The sequence below is a fragment of the Haliotis rubra genome, unplaced genomic scaffold (genome assembly GCF_003918875.1).
Source record: "Haliotis rubra isolate DU_JTF1 unplaced genomic scaffold, ASM391887v1 Scf44, whole genome shotgun sequence".
Classification (NCBI taxonomy): domain Eukaryota; kingdom Metazoa; phylum Mollusca; class Gastropoda; order Lepetellida; family Haliotidae; genus Haliotis; species Haliotis rubra.
In genome coordinates, this window is record NW_025767124.1 from 2,534,649 (window position 1) to 2,550,890 (window position 16,242).

The 16,242-nt window shown below is 41.4% G+C and overlaps 1 protein-coding gene across 1 annotated transcript in view; it reads right to left on the reverse strand.

Annotated features, from left to right (window-relative positions):
* Positions 1 to 16,242, reverse strand: part of LOC124289401 (isovaleryl-CoA dehydrogenase, mitochondrial-like) — a 29,517-nt gene continuing 13,275 nt past the window's right edge. Inside the window, 7 exon segments of the mRNA XM_046726023.1 lie at positions 1 to 1,339; positions 1,342 to 1,410; positions 2,936 to 3,008; positions 3,311 to 3,415; positions 10,629 to 10,710; positions 11,993 to 12,086; positions 15,781 to 15,877. Of these exon segments, the coding sequence (XP_046581979.1) occupies positions 1,278 to 1,339; positions 1,342 to 1,410; positions 2,936 to 3,008; positions 3,311 to 3,415; positions 10,629 to 10,710; positions 11,993 to 12,086; positions 15,781 to 15,877 (582 nt within the window). The 3' untranslated portion in view covers positions 1 to 1,277.

A 16,242-nucleotide genomic window follows, 5' to 3' on the forward strand; every position in this document is an offset into this window, starting at 1 on the left:
TTCAATCTAATATAGCTTTATATATATAGCCACACATATTAAGAAGCTATTATACTCTAGCACTCATGTTTGTACAGCCTTGAATGTTAGATATTGAGTGGTGTCTACGTCTCTTCATGGGATGCCCTGGGCCCCGTTTCTCAAAGCAATCCTATGACTAAGATGATCTTTACTCCCAAACTCTAACATAGACTTACGACAGTCGTAGCGCTACGATCACTTTGAGGAACGGCCCTGAATCATTAAGTGTTTACATGACTAGACTTCCATGCTCAATTTCAAACACAAGGCACACGTGTATACAACTGTTCTTCACAGTTTCTCAAGTTAATACAACTGTTCTTCACAGTTTCTCATGTGAGCACAACTGTTCATCACCTTTTCCTATGTGAATACAACTGTTCTTCGCCATTTCCCATGTTAACACAACTGTTCTTCGTCAATTCCCATGTGAATACAAACCGTTCTTCACCATTTCCCATTAGAATGCAACTGTTCTTCATTCCCCATGTTATTCAACAGTTGTCACATGACTGTTTTAATACAACAGAACGGCTGAACTATTAATGTATCAGAACTGTCCATGATCCTTTTGGCAATACTCTGGTGGCAAGTTACAATATCAGTAGTTATCATCCATGTTGGTCAACAATACAGGAGACAGAGGAAGTATTTTACCATATCTAATATAAATACATCAATTGTGCCAATACCTTATTAGTACTGCAACAGTAAATATACGCCTTAACTATACGCCTTAACGTCCCCTTTCATCAGTGTGCTACAGATGTTATCACAACCCAACATACACACCATATATACATGGAGGACACAATCTAGTGCATACACTAGGGCCACCTGAGATATAACTATAGAGAAGTATTTACAATACAAGACACACCACCAAGGCCGACAGATGTACAGTAGATCTCAGCAAACTGCTGGTATTTCATTTTATATACTTGAGAGGTTGTGACTAAAAATCTCAACACGTAGCAAACTACACTTCCTATAAAATACCACTTGAGGGACCACTGAATTCTGACTATGTCTGTGTTGCAATGTTCTATGTCACATGTTGACCCTAATTTTTGTATTTTACATAATCTAAAAAAATAGCTTTTTGTTCCCCTCCTTAATGCCAGCTCTGGATAGTTTCATTAGTGCTACCACCAGCAAGGTTGGCTACCAAAGTGATTTGTATAGAACAACAATTATGTTGTGTGATAACCTGATAACCTAGAATGACAGCCTTGTCTAGTTTTGTCTCAATCCAGTTATCTGTAGTGAGCATTGATGGCTCTGGCGATGACTAGTCTCCTGATCTCACTAGTCCCGCACCTATCTCGTACAGCTTGGCATCCCGCAGTAGACGTCCCGTTGGGTAGTCGTTGATATAGCCATTACCACCTGAAATAATCAGGTCAGTATGCAGGTGGGGAATAAGAAGTAGGTGACTGAGTTTGATGAGTTTAAAGCAGCTATGATCAATATTTCATGTTTTTCGCTATGTAGATGACAAACCATGTCAGGATAAAGGCAAATCTGGGGAAAGACATAAGTAACCATGGTAACAATCTTTCATCAAAAGAAGAACAAGAGGTTTCAAGTAAAGAGACACAACTCTGTGATTTGTTGTTTAAGCCACACTCAGCAATTTTCCAGCTAATCGAATCTGGACCAGACAATCCAGTGATCAACAGCATAAGCATCAATCTAAGCAATTGGGATACAATGACATGTGTCAACCATGTCAGCGAGCCTGACCACCCGATCCCTTTAGTTGCCTCTTACAAGCATGGGTTGCTGAAGACCAATTCTAAACCGTATCTTCACAGGTGACAAGACTCTGCACCAGCTAGTTACTGTGCCTCAGATGACAGAGACTGTTCCCAAGGTGGGAGCTGTTGGATGTGAGTAGTATCTTACTGTGGCTCCAGTGATTGGGTGAATGTGTTTACACTATAGTCCACCTAATACCAATTGGGTGAATGTGTTTACACTATAGTCCGCCTAATATTAATTGGGTGAATGTGTTTACACTATAGTCCGCCTAATACCAATTGGGTGAATGTGTTTACACTATAGTCCTAATACCAATTGGGTGGGTGAATGTGTTTTTACACTATAGTCCGGGTGAATGTGTTTACACTATAGTCCTAAATACCAATTGGGTGAATGTGTTTGTGTTACCAATACACTATAGTCCGCCCTAATACCAATTGGGTGAATGTGTTTACACTATAGTCCACCTAATACCAATTGGGTGAATGTGTTTACACTATAGTCCGCCTAATACCAATTGGGTGAATGTGTTTACACTATAGTCCGCCTAATACCAATTGGGTGAATGTGTTTACACTATAGTCCCACTATACACTATAGTCCGTCCTAATACCAATTGGGTGAATGTGTTTACACTATAGTCCGCCTAATACCAATTGGGTGAATGTGTTTATAGTCGCCACCAATAGTCACTATAGTCCTAATACCAATTGGGTGAATGTGTTTACACTATAGTCCGCCTATACCAATTGGCTGAATGTGTTTACACTATAGTCCGCCTAATACCAATTACATCAGTGATCAACATCATGAGTAACAATCCATGACATTTTAGGTTACCATGACAACAGGTAGTGTTGGTAAAAGTACCAGACAAGTGAGATGAGTTCATCAAACTTCTGTCATTTCATAATGGAGAACATTTATGAATAACAAACTTGAGGAATTGTGTGAATGGGAGATCATGGCTTTTATACCATATTTAACTATATAACAGATATATTTTGGTGTGGTCACCAGAACCTGGCTTCACACACTTTGACAATTTGTGGAACTGAACCCATGAGTTCAGAGCATAGAGCAGATGCTTTATAAACCTAGCTACCCAATCTGTCTACAGTTATCTCCCCTGAAAGATGCACGCACATACCCAAGATCTGAATCGAGTCCAGAGCCATCTTGGTGGCCGCCTCAGCAGTGTAGAGGATCACCCCAGCACAGTCCTGTCACACAAGTCATGTTATTAGTGAATACTATTATGCAGTAACCAGTGCAGAACTACAATGTTCCTCGAAAAGAAGATGATGCGATTCATAATTTTTACAGACTAATTCTCGCCTTCAGTGCAGGTAGATGCACAAAGGCTTGTCACATGTTTCCTATTATAGTAGATATGTTGTATCATCATATCATGCTATGAATAATATTGCATAACAATTTTACTGTTACAGGTTTGAACAACACGGGATATGTCATGCTTATGCTCAAGGCGTATGAAAAGAAGCACAAGGATACTCAAACTTACATTAGGATGTCGCTCTCCTCTATCTAGAGCCCTGGCGACATTGTACACATATGAACGGCTGGCATTCAAAATGGTGTACATGTCAGCCATCTTGGATTGAATCATCTGCAAATTAAAAATTACAAGTTTAAATACCAAAGTTATTATGTCAAGCAATGGACATCTTGTTTACACACAGCATGACACAGATGAACGTGGTCCTTCTGAATTTTGTTGGAACTCGATGAACTGCAAAACTCTTGTAACCCTATTAAACTGTTGAAGTGAGTCATAATTCTATGCAGCCTTTGACAGAGATTCATCCATCTAATTCTATTTGAAGAGTCCTTTGAGTCCTGGTAAAAATGAGTGCAGTTTAGGCACATCCAATATAAAAGCTACATATGGCGGTTGAAGAATAATTGGAGATGTGATCAACACAATGGGATGAACATGTGTCCACAGGGCTTGTAACGCTAAAAACTGCCATCAAGGTATGTACTGTCACAAACGGGGTCTTATCACTATATCAAAGGAAAGGGATGTAACAAGGTCAACACACCAAGTTCGTTTCAGGGCGAATTTAACAATGCTCACTGTATTTATCCCATTTAAAGAATGCACACATTTCAAGCCAATAGATCTGCCTACAAAATAAGACATACAGCACAAAAATCAAGGCAGTACTTTGGGAGCTAGGGTCATCAGAAGCTCAAAAAAATCGTGATTTCTTGATTCCGAGCCAAAATCCCTGGTCAGAATTTGTAGCGGTAACTCACCCATTTATGTTTATTTTACAGTATACACATACGACATGCACCAAAACATGTTGAACTGATGGCACCTGTCAGCGCGCTAGTCGCCATTCTTTCGGAAACACTTACACCTCACTGTCATAATGAGTTTATGTATATTTATTCATCGCAAACAGAATTGTGTCGTGCCCGTTCGTCATTGATGACCTTGGCCTTAACCTGCCCCACACTTAAAAGGAGCAAGGGAGCTCACTGGTTATAAATGAAATATGTCCCATCAGATCACTGACTCTTTTCAGTGCGGGGCAGGTTAAGGCCAAGGTCGTCAATGACGAACGGGCACGACACAATTCTGTTTGCAATGAATAAATGTACGTAAACTCTTTATGACGTGTAAGTGTCTCCGAAAGAATGGCGACTTGCGCGCTGACAGGTGCCATCAGTTCAACATGCTATTCTATGGGACTGTCTGAAAATGTAATTTTTTGAGTAAAATTGATATTTTATACTTATCCTGACTCATGCTCTTTTTGCTTGTCTCCTTCCTCTTGCGAACATAGTGGAACACTTGTATCTCCCTAATTGAAGTTCCCTTCAATGTAAAATCACTAATTAGTACACCACGAGTTACCTCCCTTCCACAAGCGCGGGAACAAGGGCGCCACCTCTACCCATGTGCCTCACTCTCTCCTCATATACTGAGCCCAACATTTGAATTTACAAGGAAATCCAAAGTGTTATTTGGGGAGGATGGGAGGGCTGACCTCATGAGTCAGGATAAGTATAAAATATCAATTTTACTCAAAAAATTACATATTTTTCCTTATCCTGACTCATGCTCTTTTTGCTTGTAGAATCCAACAGAGCGGAGGTGGGAATATATAATACTTTGGATTTTAATAATTAGTGATTTGAACTGTGATGATTGTAATAACCCTATGGGAACTTCATAAAGGCACTGAATTGATGAATTCCTGCTGCTAACTTATCAGCTGCCATATAAAGGTTATTACAATGTACTTATTATGATAAAGTATATATAATTAACTTAAGCTACATATATAATAGCCAAAACTCTGTAGAGTTTATTAGCTTATAGATTTATAATGTAACCATAGTACTAAGCTTAAGATAAGATTAGACTTAAGCTAAATGTAAATAGCAAAAAAACTCCTTAGAGTTTATCAACTAATATACTTTTATGTTATAACCATAGTACTGAGCTTAAGATATAATTAAACTTAAGCTATATATATAATAGCAAAACTCCAGTAGAGTTTTGTTAGCTAATACATTTTATAATGTAACCATACTGCTTAAGATATGATGAAACTTAAGCTAATTGTATAATAGCAAAACCCTTTAGAGTTTGTTAGCTAAAATACTTATATGATATAAACCTAGTATTGAGTTTATGAAGGAAACCTTAAGCTACATATATAATAGCAAACACTCCGTAGAGTTTGTTAGCTAATATACTTATATGATATAAACATAGTATTGAGCTTTGAAGGAAACCTTAAGCTACATATATAATAGCAAAACTCCAGTGAGAGTTTGTTAGCTAATATACTTATATGATATAAACATAGTATTGAGCTTAAGATTTGAAGGAAAACTTAAGCTACATATATAATAGCAAAAACTCCGTAGAGTTTGTTAGCTAATACAAGTTATAATGTAACCATAAAGTTTAAATTATGATGAAACTTAAGCCAAATATATAATAGCAAAAAAACTCTTTTAGAGTTTTGATAGCTAATATACCTATATGATATAAACATAGTATTGCGCTTAAGATATGAATAAGCTTAAGTTACATATATAATAGTAAAAAACTCCGTAGAGTTTGTTAGCTAATACATGTTATAATGTAACCATATTGCTTAAGATATGATGAGCCTTAAGCCAAATAGCAAAAACTCTTTAGAGTTTGTTAGCTAATATACTGATATGATATAAACATAGTACTGAGCTTAAGATATGAATAAGCTTAAGCTACCTATATAATAGCCCAAACTCTGTAGAGTTTGTTAGCTTATATATTTTTTACAATCTGAGTATAGTACTATGCTTAAGATATAATTAAGTTAAGGTAAATATATAATAACCAACTCTGTAGAGTTGTTAACTTATATATTGTATGATGTAATAATCATAGTACTGTGATGATAAAAAGAACTTAAGCAAATTATATATAGCATGTAGCTATTTAGTACTGTTATAAGATAAGTAGAAATCTGTAAGATTGACTTATCTTCTTCGAGAACTGTCAACTGTTGTGCGAGGACCATGGGATCGAATTGGTGGATACCTGAGACGTCCTCGGTGATGATATCTCTCAGATAATGGTTGGCAACCACCATATCGGATCTCCAGAAAATAAACCCTCCATTATTTCAAATAATATTGTGTAGATCAATTGTAGAAGTTAGCGCTCTAATATCATGAGTATTAAAAGCTCATGGAGGGTCGGATTGGGTCCATCCGTCTTGTATGCAAGTAGTATGACAGTTCTGATCCAAACGGAGATATAGTACGTGAGATTTCATTCTGCGTAAGTTGATGATACAGGAAATAATCTGTTGTATTATTCCCTTCTGTTTGTTTCGGTGGAGATAAATTTACAGTGCTCTTGCTGGCCATCGTGATAGAATCATCGTATCATGGAGTCCAAGTATGTCATCCAGGCGTGTTCATAAACCTCACTTGTGAGGTGTTGGAGCACTATATTCAGATCCCCAAGTTGGAGGGTGAAACTTCTGTTTTAATTCTCCAATCAGAAAGTTTAAGTAGGTTTACTAACCATCTAGTTGTGTTAGTAGCTTGATTATGAAATTCAGCTGTAGTCTGAGACGCTGTGGATTTAGATCCACTTGTATCCCGTCGTCTAGGTTATTCGCTGCGAAGTCCTTGACGATGTAGGTGCACAACCAGGTGTGTCTGTCCTCGTTGAACTTTATGTAAAATTGCCTGACTGCCGTGCCCTCGTCCTAACTTGACAGGGGAGGTCTCTAACCTGAAGAAAGCAGCCCAATCATGAAGGTTCAGATTAACTGGACTGTAAGGAGGCTTGCTCGATTCACTGATATATAGTTGTCACTTGTAACGTAAGTCTTGAACTGTGAACTAAGATGGACCTCTCGTGGAGTGCGTTGTCCAACGCGTCCAATCAGAACAAGGCATTTTGATTCTGTAGAATACCCGGCTGTGATGTCACCGGTGTAGCAGGAAAAACCTTGTATAAAATCTTGCCGTCGTTGATATTAGCATAATCGTCGGTCTTCACCGTGAAGCTTCGAAGTTACCGAGTGAGTACCACGTGTTTTGAGGGTTAAGGTAAACGCAGCGAAACCTCCGGCCCAAATACCTCGCTCTGTAATATTAATGCTGGGTAGGTTATTTTCCTGGCTGTCGTGAATGTAACTTCAGTTTTGAATATAATTCCGACTTCCTTATATAAAGGTACAATAAACTTGCAAGTTGTGAGCTTGTAGACTGTATACATGAATGTATCGTCATAATTGTAGAATTAAAGCTGAACTTGTACATATTTCTTCTCAGAAACTTTGGCGATTATGAGTTATACTTTCGCTGTAACAAGGCTGCTGTTCAATTTCGATATTGAATTGTCTGCAGATCTGCGTAATGGTCACGCATGTAGATAATCGTATCAGAGTCGGGATTGCATATTCTAGCAATCTATAATGAAAGGTTGATTTCTGTGAAGATCTATGCAACGTCGTTGATTAATTAATATAGCGGCGTTTTGTGTTGTAAATAGCCTGTGCAATTGTCTTGGCGTAGGCTTATAGGCGGCATATGGCATACAGTTGATAGACAACTTATGCGATGTCTTGAACGGACTGGCGAGTAGCTATATATGGCGAGTGGCTAATATATGGAGACCTTGGAGGAGAATTCCTCAGTGGGCGCTGAGACTTCAGCGAAGCTCGAAGTATCCATTCTAGATTTCCTGTGTGAGGTAGACTTGGAGCCACTTAGCCTTTCGCGACCTTAGCGAAGGTATCGAGTCAGAGCCCGATCAGTATATATATAATATATGATGGCTTGCTTCATGAAGCGACCTCTGTGTTCAACAGGAGTGAGTGAGTGAGTGTTTTGTTTTACCGCCGACTCAGCAATATGTGGGTCGGTGAAGCGCTACTCCTCCGTGGCGTCCCTTGTAACTGGTGAGGCTCTAGCTCCTTCGCGAGAGGTGGCCTGGGACTTCCTTAGCGAAGTGTCTAGAATCCGATCAATATATGAGCCGTTAGCTTCATACAGGGTGTGGTTCTTGCTGGTTCTGCATAAGTAGAGCCGAGTAGATCATCCTATCATCTTCAGAAGTCGTGTCACGAAATCTGGTGATAAGAATCTCATTGATCGTTCTAGATCTATTAATGCCAAGAACATACGCCTCTGGCGTTTTGAACTGTTATGGCTTTATGGTAGGCTGTGTCCACATACTGTGGCACCGCGGCAATCGAAGTCGTCGGAGGTAAGGTGATGTCGTCTGCCTCGTCTTTCTTTATCAGGTATGTCTGCGCCGAAGTTGCCACTCTTGGAAGGTGAAGAGAGATCTAGGTTGTTTACCATCAATATCGTATCTCAGCGCGTCTGAGAAAATGATGCCTCCATCATTTTCTATCCCAGCATCGCTGATGAGATGTTGATGCTCTTCTGATGGTGGACTGTGTATTTCTATCTCTATGTCGGTGACGCCGGGGAGACCTGACTGTAGACTTGTGTGCAGACTTGTGTGGTGACCTGTGAGACGATCGGCGTGGTGATGTCACGAAAGAGATCGGCGGTTAACGGCCGGAGATCGTGTTGGTGATCTGCGTCTATGGGTTGACCTTCACCGGAGACCTGTGAGGAGAATGTTGATAGCCAGGCGAAGCTCTTGTGTAGTCAGGTGTCGCCGGCGAAGGCCTTCGCGAAGCTTCCTCTGCGTCCGGTCCTGGGGAACGGCGATTTGACCTTCGCGAAGGCTTCCGTGAGGTCTGATGGTCTGAGTCCGCATCTAAGGATGAAGCCGAGGAAGGTGATGATCTATCCCGCCTTCTCGAAGGCTGTACATCTGGGTCCTTCGTGGAGGTGGTCTGCGACTTCCTTCGCTGCGAAGGTGGCCGTCATGGCTGTTACGCTGATGGGGGGTGCCTCTGGGGTGTCGCTCTGCGTTGGAACCTTCGCGAAGGCTCAGGCCTTGGGCTGGCTGCTTCCCAGTCTGTAGTGGCCCTCCATCATGATCATGATTTGCCGCAACAGTTCATCTGGGATGGTCTGCGACGAATAAGTCGGTGCCCTCTCTGCGATGTTAGCGGCGGGGGCCCTCAGGGAAGTCGTCTGGCGTCAGTGTAGAACCTCAGGCTGCATGGCGCATCTCTGTTGATGTCACTGTAGCTGTCTCCGGTCGCTTCTTGTATGCACGTCGGGGATGATGATCGGCTGATCATTGTAGAGGCCCAGTTCAGCGGCTGGAACAATCTCGGGTTGAGAAAGTCCTAGTAGACTTCGTTGATTTCCCCTCAGAGGTCGACGCTGCCCTGGGGGTGCCCGAAGTCTGCGTTGAGTGTTGGTAGCGGCCGGGACCCTCAGGAAGATCATAGAATATCAGCGTTGGTACATCAGGCTGCATGTTGATCTGCGCTGACATCACTGTTGTCGACATCGGTCATTCTTTTGATGTACATCAGGTATGATGATCGGCTGATCATCATACAGGCTAAATCTGCGGCGGGAACAATCTCGGCTGAGAAAGTTCAAGTAGACTTCGTTGATTTCCCCTCAGAGGTCGCTTGAGATGCAGTAGAAACCCTCTAGTCTTCGGCTCGCGTGATGGGATGTCTGGGGAAGCAGGACGCTTCTTGAGGCGGGCGGACTACGCCCCACGCCTCTACCACTCTAAGCGAACACCAGGCGGGAGGGGGTCGACCAACAGCAGTAGACTGGCGAGGGTTCTGGTGTATCAGTCATGGCTAGACTCTGCATACAGCTGACCTATCTGCTGTCTGTCTCAAACGCCAAAGTAATTATTTATTAAAGGTAGAATTGGATAAACTAGTATCGCAACTGCAACGCGTGAATCACATGAAACATGGCGCAGTACAGCTAGGGCATATTAAATGCGGATCAGCAGCAAAATAAAAAACGTAATGTGCAACAGTACAGAATTTTTATCAACGTAATCCGCTGCAACAGCACGGTGTCCCGTGCATAAACAGTAGAAACACGACTAAATATCAATATATAATTGTTGAAAGATACTAGCTAAACCTCTATAGATCTCTAATGCGAGGTAACTAACTAATTATAATCAAAAGGATATAGTGTGTCGGGAGACACAGGCGCTCTCACGTCCAGCTCACTGGGCGAAGAAGGAGAGAGTGAGGCACATGGGTAGAGGTGGCGCCCTCGTTCCCGCGCTTGTGGAAGGGAGGTAACTCGTGGTGTACTAATTAGTGATTTTACATTGAAGGGAACTTCAATTAGGGAGATACAAGTGTTCTACTATGTTCGCAAGAGGAAGGAGACAAGCAAAAAGAGTATGAGTCAGGATAAGGAAAAATTTGTCTTTTCACCTGGAAGTGTCCAATTTTGGTTCCAAAACACTCTCGAATATGTGCATATTGGAATGCAACATCACAGCAAGCTTGCATGATTCTGTAATGATATCAGAACTAAAACATTAGGGGTCCTGTGGCCCTTTTATTGCAATGATATTTCAAACTAGGGACCAATGGATCTTTAATTCTTAAACTTAGGGCTATGATAAGGATCCCCTCTACTTTCATTCTAACTTTCACAGGCACCTATAACAACTAAACTTACAGAGTTTAAGTACCTTTGAAGTATTCTACTCTGTAGATGTTGTTAATGCATTAGTGAGTGAGTGAGTGAGTATGATTTAACACCTCTTTTAGAAATATTCCAGCAACATCACGGTGGGGGACATAAGAAATGGGCTTCACACATTGTACCCCTGTTGGGAATCGAACCCGGGTCTTCAGATCCACGTGATGAGCGAACGCTTTAATCATTAGGCTACCCCACCGCCCCCGTTAGTGCATTCAAAACATTAAAAAATATATAAAACAATAACACCTGTTAATAATAATAACAAAGAAGGAAAAGAATCCAGTTATCTACAATCAACATACTGGTAATTTTGTTTACACACATGAATCTGGGAATCAGAAAATACCATCAGCCTTATAGATTCATATTTTTAAAGACCTGTTAGATGGATTTGTATTAAAATCAATGTGTGGAAAACTGGTTACCAGTCCCCAATGGACTCAGAATTTTGTAGTCTAGCATGAATTTCAAAGGCTGATATTGTGTTGTTAGAAAAAATGACTGTCATAATTGCAAAGCAAAATGAAAACAATCCAAGTTATTACCTGAATCAGCACTTGTAAATGTATATTACTCAGCTTTAAACATTGACATTCCTATTATTCAGTGATACACAACTGATCACATTAGTTGTTATTGACAGAGGAAGGTTTCCATGTCTCACTATCCCTATCAAATACTGAGCAGGATATGTTTCAAAAAGGAAAGATCTATAATGTCTTGAGTCGTAGCAAAAGGGTAACATGTGGATATATCGAAGCTTCACAGAAACGCACTAAAACACTGTACGGAAATAAAGCAAATCCAACATTATCTAAATCAAATATTTCCTTTCATATTGCAAAATACTTTACTTTTACTAAGATTATTATTACTTTCCATTGGCACATTAACGAATTCCAAGTGTTAAAAAGCTTCTGCTAGTCAGATTCATTAACGTCTTTGAGTCGCATTCATGAAATAAAAGAAGTTGTTATCTATAAAGTTTGCCAATATTGTAGATTCATTAACGTAACTGTACTAGGGTGTCAGGCAACAGTGATTGTGAACATAGATAGCAGACAGTGGACGACAGGCAGCTACTTACCCCAGAGGGCCTGCCGCCAGGATACATCGCTCTATGTCTAGACCGCTAAACAGGACGTAAACGCCTCGGTCCTTCTGTCCCAGCATATTGTCCTCTGGTGATTACATAGCAGGAAACAGAGGAAAGAATGTCTAGCATATGTTTATGTTGTATGTGCTGGGGATACTGCAGGTGGTGACCACTCAGTGATAATGACTACAGTGAAACCCTTTACATCTGGACTGTTCTGTCACCAGTGAAACCCTTTACATCTGGACTGTTCTGTCACCAGTGAAACCCTTTACCTCTAGGATTGTTCTATCCCCAGTGAAACCCTTTACATCTGGACTGTTCTGTTACCAGTGAAAGACTTGACCTCAGGAATGTTCTATCCCCAGTGAAACCCTTGACCTCAGGAATGTTCTATCCTCAGTGAAACCCTTGACCTCTGGAATGTTCTATCCCCAGTGAAACCCTTGACCTCAGGAATGTTCTATCCCCAGTGAAACCCTTGACCTCAGGAATGTTCTATCCCCAGTGAAACCCTTGACCTCTGGAATGTTCTGTCCCCAGTGAAACCCTTGACCTCTGGAATGTTCTATTACCAGTGAAACCCTTGACCTCAGGAATGTTCTATCCCCAGTGAAACCCTTGACCTCTGGAATGTTCTATCCCCAGTGAAACCCTTGACCTCAGGAAGGTTCTATCCCCAGTGAAACCCTTGACCTCAGGAATGTTCTATCCCCAGTGAAACCCTTGACCTCAGGAATGTTCTATCCCCAGTGAAACCCTTCTGGAATGTTCTACCTCAGGAATGTTCTATCCCCAGTGAAACCCTTTGACCTCTGGAATGTTCTATCCCCAGTTCTCAGGAATGTTCTATCCCAGGAAACCCTTCACCTCTCTGGAATGTTCTATCCCCAGTGAAACCCTTTACATCTGGAATGTTCTATCCCCAGTGAAACCCTTCCCCAGTGACCTCAGGAATGTTCTATCCCCAGTGAAACCCTTGACCTCTGGAATGTTCTATCCCCAGTGAAACCCTTGACCTCAGGAATGTTCTATCCCCAGTGAAACCCTTGACCTCAGGAATGTTCTATCCCCAGTGAAACCCTTGACCTCAGGAATGTTCTATCCCCAGTGAAACCCTTGACCTCTGGAATGTTCTATCCCCAGTGAAACCCTTGACCTCAGGAATGTTCTATCCCCAGTGAAACCCTTGACCTCAGGAATGTTCTATCCCCAGTGAAACCCTTGACCTCAGGAATGTTCTATCCCCAGTGAAACCCATAACATTTTGACTGTCATATCTTCAGTGAAACCCTTTGATTTGATACCATAGCATTCTCAGTCAAACTCTTCAAATTTGGACTTTCTGTCATCTATGAAATCCTTTACCTCAGGACTGTTCTGTCCCTTATGAAACCCTTTACATCTGGAAGCTACTACGATGTCGGGGTTGTACTATTTGCAGTAAACCCTTCACGTGTGAGCTGTTCTAATCCCAGTGTAACACTTGACATAGGGACTGTACTATTCCCAGTAGAATCCTTTACTCTCCCAAGAGACATCATAAAAGTACTTTGGGATGAACACATTTCTGGGTTAATAAATCACTGATATGGGGAATTGTCATGAGTGTGTCCAGAGAGTGAGCCATCAAGGCTAAGGATTTCACTGTACACCAAAGACACAGAAAGTGGTCACCACCATCAGACATTACAAGATGAAACAAACACAAGCAGGTCTTCACAAAGCAGAATATACGTATTCACCTAACAGTGCTTTAGAAAACCTTTTTAGATAAGCATCATGAATCTGAAGAAATGTATGACCATGACACCAGTGTCTGGTGATTTCAATAATTGGTTTAACATCTGAATGTGGTTTCATACAACAAAGTAAGTGTTAGTTTTGTGAAGAGCCAGCCAGTGCTTGTACAACATGGCATACAAACAGCTGAATATGTCATGGAGGAACTCGACATCCTCAAATAATTATACATAATGGAAATGACAGTCAACGTCTTGTATTGAGTGACCTTGACATTGAGTGATTTGTCAGCCATAACTACTAAGCCCCTGTATAAATGTAATCAAACATGTTTGTCTGCCAAGCAGATTTTCTTCTGTTTAACCAAAACAAAAAGATTCTGAGCACCAACTCCTATTTTCAAATTACTATCACATATTCTGCTGTCCGAGTTACCATCAGGAGAAAAACAATGGAGTATCATTCCTTAGCAACACGCTCACCCCAAGCATCCAGACGATGCAAGACCTCGCTCAATGTCAAGGCCAGACATTAGCACATAGACACCCTTGTTTTCCCCGCCAAGCAGATTTTCCACTGAGAACCCAAGAAACAATTCTCCATCTTTATCCAACCAGTCACTCCAGTCACAGTTTACTCAACTTATAAGTTTGTCCCGTTATCCCAGCTCTTGATAATGTGATCAACTATGATTGTGGTTTTAAGGCCATTTCTAAGACTATTTCAGTTACATCATGGCATGAGAGCTGAAGAAAAGCCTGCAGTGATTCAGCTCTTGGTGTTCACCACTTTGGATTCTACTGGCAAACAAGGATAAGTTAAGCACCGACCTGACAATTGACCCGTATTAGAATGTATGAGTGCAGCCCACTGGCGCTTGCCATTGTTAGCGAAGGGGCCCCAGGTTGTCCGCGATCAAGTGCACTGCGATGGGTGAAGCGCGTGGCCTGTCTCAGCAAACACCAAGTTCGACAGTGGCAGGAATCAATTTCATCGTCATGCAATGCACGTGCACTAGCCTACATCTGCTCTACCTTTCACAAACCAAATGGGTTTGCTCATTGCCGTGCACCGCCTACTTCTCGTAAACGCCTTCTCTGCGCCGGTCCAACTTATCCTTGTTTGCCAGTAAGTCAGACTAGGTCCCCAACAATCATTACTGGTTGTAAGAGGCGAACAAGTGGATCAGGTGGTCAGGCATGATGACTTAGCTGATTCTGGTCATCATACCTAACAGCAGGATGGATGTTCACAATATCAATCATTGGACTGGTCTAGATTCAGGCATTTACAACAAGCCTCTGTCATACAGCTGGAATATTGCTACGGTGACTATTTAACAAATGCTCTGATAATACTTTTAATATACGTTATATTCATCTTGCAAGGTCACATTTCATAAAATGATGATTTCTCAACTCCCAACTTCCCAACTCATTTTACCATAGACTCACAGTAACACTTTGAGAAACTGGGGTAATGTGAGACGCCTGTGTACTCAGAAGTAGTTATCAAACAGGTGTATTCTATAATCAAAGATGAGCAACAACAGAACAATACTGGGGACAGATTGTTTTGACAGAAAATTAAGGTAAAAGGGATGAGGCCTTCAAGTTAGGTAAAGATGAAAGTGTAATAGGGTTTGCTAATGGCAACTTTTGGAGACATACATTTTACTTTTGTCGGGTTGAAACCAAGAGTGCACAGAACAAGTACAACAAAACTTGCACCAAAAATCAGAAACTGGCAGATATACAAATCTTTACAAATTTGATCCGAAGACAATCAATATCTAGGAACAGAAGTACCAGGGTTCCTTTAGCCTGTGACATCACTGACATGAGGCAGTGAAGCACACTGAGTGACGAGGGTTAAAAGCAGTCCTAGCAGTATTCCAGCAATGGTCAGAGACATCAAAAAATAGGAATAGAATCAAAGTGTTCCAATACAGATTATACACTTTACCCACTAGGCTACACCACCACCCCTCTTCTGACATAATTGTCTTTCATGAATGCAAGCGGTGACTATTTTACCTGGTACTTTGCAGTCCTCAAAGATGAGTTCGGATGTGTTGGATCCTCGCATCCCCAACTTGTCCAGCTTCTGGGCCGTGCTGAACCCAGGGTAAGACTGGAAATACAAGCACACATCCTGAAGGCTCTATCAGAGTTCAGGGGCGGTGGGGTAGCCTAGTGGTTAAAGCGTTCGCTCGTCACGCCGAAGGCCCGGGTTTTATTCCCCACATGGGTACAATGTGTGAAGTCCATTTCTGGTGTCCCCCACCGTGATATTGCTGGAATATTCCTAAAAGCGGCGGCGTAAAACCCAACTCATTCACTCACTCACTATCAGAGTTCAGAGGACACACCATTGTGGCCTATATACACTGAGAATAGATGCAAATAACTTCCACTTTAAGTCCATGGCTGTTTGAGTGAGTATGATATTTTAGGTCGCTTTTAGCAATATTCCAGCAATATCACGGCAGGGGACAC